We start from the raw sequence: 5,164 nt of genomic DNA, 5'->3' as shown, positions 1-5,164 counted from the left end.
TAATTTCACCCCTTCTCATTACATACAGAGAAAACCTAGTTGAGTCCCAAATTGGTGTGTTTGCTTCTCTTAGATTGCAGTGTAAGCCACTCTTGAAAGCGTAATCTAAAAGAAAGAATTTGGGGAGTGTGGAGTGGGGAGGGTATTTTTTCTTATTTTCTTGCTAGGCTAGTGAAGGCTACTAGGGTAAATGAAGCATTGAGTGCTTTCAACGTTCTTAAACAATGTTTTAAGTTTACATTCTTGAACAAAGAAAGACTCAAGATTTTTTATTTTGACTTTTTGTCTGTAATGTTGTCTCTAAAATGCACTGTTCTTTCTAGTAAGCACAAAATTGACCCCATATGTTTAGAAAAAAATGCAAAAATATTTTCTTTTTGTCTCTTGAGGAATTAGATGCTTCTTTAGGGGGAAAATAAACAGACCTTCCTTGTGCATTTAAAAGAGACAATACCTGATTCTGACTATAATGGGTCTCTTACACAGCCGAGAGACTCAAGGTTTGTTAAGATTTTGAATCCCCCCTCCCCCCCATACACACTCAATCTTTGCATACACAGCCCAAAAGCTGTGTTGTTCTCCCAAAAGAATAAAAATAGCTTTAAAATTCCAACCACTGGAAGGCTGGAAATGTGGCTGTGAAGGTTGACAAATTTGCGAGATTTCAAAATGAAGCCAGCTCAATCTCAAAGGTCCTTTAGTTAGTCTCTTTTTATTTCCTTTATTTTTGCTTTGTCTTGATCAATTCAAAATTTGCAGAAATCCCAGACTAAACTGCGTGACCTTCAGGGCTTACTTAAGCTACCTTGGCCTGTTTTCTCCTGTGGGGAAGAGAAACAGTCATAGGGTCTCCTTCAATCCCAACATTCTCTCATTCTAAGGGTAAACCTAATGTCCCCTTTGTATCTGTGAAAAATACTGTCGACTCCCAAGTCCTACGTAGCAGGAACATATATCCCCACACTGATTCATAAATACCCCCAGCCCTTCTGGGAAGAATCTCTCTTGGGAAAAACAAAGAATCCCCGTGAAAATTTAGAAAATAAATAAATGGAGTCTCTCCCATCCCCAGGTGCAGCAGTTAAGTGTATAGAGTGTGATATGGGCAGAAGAAGCTTCTGAATTTCCCCATTCCACACGTCAAGCAGCCTGAATTCAACCTTTACCAGATTTTTTATCTTATTTTTATTTTTTGCTATGTTTTAGCTTTGTCCCTTTAGGAGAGAAAGGCCTTCTATTCCATGAATCATCCCTTTTCGTAAATGTTCCTTCTTCAACAGGAACTCTGGAGCTGTGTTAATTTCTTAAAATCTTCTTTCGTCTTTGCATTGTTTGAAAAAGGCACACAGCAAAAACCTACGTGGGAATGGTTTCTCTTTGTGCCTTGGGCATTTGCACTGTGCCCACACCCTTCCTTATAGGCAAGAAAACTGCAGGGCTCCAGGCCCATCTCCATCTTGAGATGGCTCCAGAGCCTTTGTGCTTACTCCTCTCTTCACCCAGCTGAGCGGGCTGTGGCGCTTCAGGTTTTGCAGCAGCCTCTGCAGCAGCGGGTACGCACCCCTTCCCTTGCAACGCAGAGCAAGGCTTCTAGCCTGATGGTCTACTTGATTGTCTAAACCACAGGTAAATGGTTTCCTGTGCATTTCTCAAAATAAGTGTTGAGCAAAGGAAATGAAAGCAACCAGTTTAATAGTGATCAACAATTTTCCCTACCCCTCCGCTTCAAAGAGGGTATTTTCATAAGTCGGTTTTGAGAGAAAAATGTTTAACTTCTTGGACATTTGCATTGTAAAATTTAGCTTTGCAGAGCAGTCAACTAAAAGCCTTCTTAAATGCTGTTTCAGCTTAATAAAATTGGTGCTTATTTAAAAAAAAATTCTCCACCCTTCCCTACAGAACCGAGGAATCCATTAAGGACCTTATAGAATGGCAAATCTTTTTTAACTCTTAAAAAATTGATGTTGTTCCCGTCTTTCCGCACCAAGGACTTTGCTTTTACCCATCAGCGAAAATAACTTCCGATGATTGAGAAGTTATCAAGGACTTAAAGACCTAAATGTGAGTCAATTAATTCCTGCTGGATTTAAACTTAGTACAAATCTCACCTGTGTCCTGCTAGTGTCCTTTAAACCCAAAAGATCGAATAAGTATCTTTTAAATCCAAAGATTATTCAAACTAAGAGGACTCAATAAATTTAAAATCATGTTCACTAATGGTTAACTGTATTCATTAAAGCAACTGTAAATATTGAACTCTAATATAGAAACCGGCCATTAGAAAATGAGTAAGCAAAAGTCCTAAATTCCTTAACGCAGCTGCTAAAAATGTAATTTTTACTCGTCTGTTAATACTAGCACTTGGTTAAATAACCAAGTTCAATTTGATGCCTGAAATAAGATACTGTGCTGTAAATTATCACCTTCATTTTCTTGAGCACGTGCAATAAATGCAATGTCAGCTTATCAAAACCCGTAAGAACTGCAAATATATTTTTATTAAAGTTCTCATACAACTCATACTAGGAATTCAATCAGCCTGAGAAAATGATCACCTAGTATAGACAAGGTATTTTGCATACCTGGGTGAAACCCATTTCTACACCATAAGGGAATTTATCCAGTCACCAGATGCTTGTCCCTCCCCAGTGGACCAAGAGGTTAGGCCTCTTTACAAAGGTTTCATCCGCGATCCTTCCAGAGACCAGACACACCAGCTAAGTTTTTAAACTTTTTATTTGCATATTAAAAAAATTGTGCATTCCGATAATTAAAATCATTTGAACAAAAAAAAAATGGCACTCTGATTAAACTGCATTACAGCCTGCAGGACACCTTGGGCCAGCTTGGTTTTACTCTAGATTTCACTGTCGTCCCACCCCCACTTCTTCCACCCCACTTCTTCCTTCACCAACATGCAAGTTCTTTCCTTCCCTGCCAGCCAGATAGACAGATGGGAGAGGCAGGCGCGGCCTTCGTTGTCAGTAGTTCTTTGATGTGAAAGGGGCAGCACAGTCATTTAAACTTGATCCAACCTCTTTGCATCTTACAAAGTTAAACAGCTAAAAGAAGTAAAATAAGAAGGCAATGCTTGTGGAATGTACAGTGCATATTGGCGGCGCACGCCTCATTACGATTCGCCTGCTTGCTTCTCCTGTTCAATCGCTGTGACCAGAAAAAGAAAAAAAAAGATGGAGGGAGATGATTAAAGGATTCAGTACAGACTACTATAAAGGGCTTTCATTTAAAGCATCTTTTCAAATCAAACATTCTGCAAGGTATTCCATAATGGAATAAAATATGTATATTGAATATACTAAATAGAAGTATATTTTAACGGACAAATGTGTTTTTATATTAATATGGCATATTAAATATTCCATAACTAAATTACTAAAGCCCTGTGTTTGTTGGCTGCAAAACCATTTTTAATTAACCTTTGCAAGCCACATTCATCAGCTGTCGGCTCTTCCCCCGCACTCCCCCCTCCCGAATTCTTCCCGCGGCCCCTCCCAGCCTCCCGCCCTCCCACCGGCCGCTCCCACCCAGCCTTTCTAAAGATGGGGGTGGGTCGGAGCTTACTTTCTTTGGAAGGCAGTGGATTTTTCTCTTGCGTCTCTGTCTTCTTCAGTTTCGACTTATCGAATTTCTCGATCTCAGCCATATCGGGTTTGTCAGACATGGTTGCGGAGGAAAAGCTGCAGGGAGCAAGCCAAGAGCGAGCGTGAGGAAGAGCCACCCACCCCCAGTGTCTCTGGGCTGGGAACTGCGCTTCTGCCCTGCGACCCGCAGCCTGAAAACCCTTCTCGCCCTCCTTCCGCTGCCGTTCCACACTCACGAGCTTCCTCTTTCTACAGAAAAAGGGGCGACACTCCCCGCGCCCCTCCTCCCCATATTTCAAAACGCTGGGGACCAAAGAGGGCGGATGCCTCTCAAAGCCGAATCTTGCAGAATAAAGGAAATTGACCAATGCGAATTGTTCATTACAGCGTTTAAAATTAAAGGCTGGCTAGGACAAGGAAATAGGAAAGCCACTTCCGAATTCAAGTGGGAAAAATCGGCAAGAATTCTTAAAATGGAACCCAGGCAGCAAAAGCGTTTCCTTTTTCTAGCCGCGGCCTCTCCGCAAAGGATGCGGGCCGGATCTGGCTTTCTCGTCCTCTCACAAAGGCGGCGGCCGCGGCTGGAGCTTCCGACCACCGCCCTACCCGCTTCCTCGCCCGCGCCACAATGCAGCCCCGCACACAAAGCGACTGTCGCGCGCCCCGAAGCCGGTCTTGCCTGCTCTCCCGGCAATTCGGCATCCCTGGCACACATGTCTCTGCAAGAAGGGCTGTGAAAATGTCATGGCACAGCCCCACCGCCGCCAGGCTGCACAGATGCAGCCCGCGCAGCCGTCCGAGACTGGGAGGAGGCTCGGGGCTCGGGAGATGAACCTCAGAACAAAGGACCTGTCTGTTCTCCCCCATCTCAGCCTCCCAGGCAACGCACAATACCTTTGCGGGCAAACACTAAGAAATTTTTTAAGGTCCCCTCCGAGCAGCACGGCAAAACGCCAGTTTTTCGGTTTTGTTCTTAAATCATCGATTTTCCCACCCCATTACCCAGCATCTAGGGTGTTTCGCACCCCCCCAGCTCCCCAAAGCAGCCTGCCCCGGGAGAACCACTCCGGCTCGGCTTTAGGAAATGCCTTCACAGGGAAGCGGATGATGAAAGGGCGAGCACCGTGGGAAGGGGACTGAGGCAGGAAGGCAGGAGGAGGAAGGAGGAAGGGGCCCTGGGGCTCACCGGAGCGAGGCGCACGAAAACGAGCGAAGTCTGGTCTGCGCAGTGGCCACCACCGAGTTGTCGGGCGGGGTGCGGCGGGCGCCGCTTTATGGGCGCTCCTATGTAAATGAGGTGATGTCACCCGCCGGCCCGCTTAACTCCTTCGCGCCGCGTCTCGGAACGGCATCCGGAGGCCTGCCAGGCTTTTGGGGAGCCCCACCCCCACCCGGGGTCCACTAGTGCACCCTAACCACAACATGGCGAAAAAAATAAATGAGCAAAGCACGCTCCAACACTTCCTTCATAACACATTTTCCCCTTTTACGTTTATTTCATTACGATGAATTTTTGCAACAGCAGCGCAAAAATTGCTCTTGGGGACCAGTGCATAATAACT

General features: G+C 44.8%; 1 protein-coding gene across 1 annotated transcript; it reads right to left on the bottom strand.

Annotated features, from left to right (window-relative positions):
- Positions 1-2,718: 2,718 nt before the first annotated feature.
- On the bottom strand, positions 2,719-4,942 carry TMSB4X (thymosin beta 4 X-linked). The gene is made up of 3 exons (XM_050777283.1): positions 4,789-4,942; positions 3,583-3,698; positions 2,719-3,165 (listed from the first exon to the last, which is right to left on the bottom strand). The coding sequence occupies exons 2-3, from the start codon at positions 3,680-3,682 to the stop codon at positions 3,131-3,133; spliced, it is 135 nt and encodes a 44-aa protein (XP_050633240.1). The 5' UTR covers positions 3,683-3,698; positions 4,789-4,942; the 3' UTR covers positions 2,719-3,130.
- Between the last annotated feature and the right edge of the window lie 222 nt (positions 4,943-5,164).

The sequence above is a fragment of the Macaca thibetana genome, chromosome X, assembly GCF_024542745.1.
Source record: "Macaca thibetana thibetana isolate TM-01 chromosome X, ASM2454274v1, whole genome shotgun sequence".
Taxonomy (NCBI): Eukaryota; Metazoa; Chordata; class Mammalia; order Primates; family Cercopithecidae; genus Macaca; species Macaca thibetana.
The sequence above is the reverse complement of the archived record's forward strand: the minus strand, read 5'-3'. Positions and strand labels throughout refer to the sequence as shown.

Excerpts from the sequence above, each read along its gene's own strand:
- TMSB4X (XM_050777283.1), bottom strand. The coding sequence starts at position 3,682 with ATGTCTGACAAACCCGATATGGCTGAGATCGAGAAATTCGATAAGTCG. Across the intron at positions 3,166-3,582 it reads TCCACTGCCTTCCAAAGAAA|CGATTGAACAGGAGAAGCAA; the intron begins GTAAGCTCCGAC and ends TTCTGGTCACAG.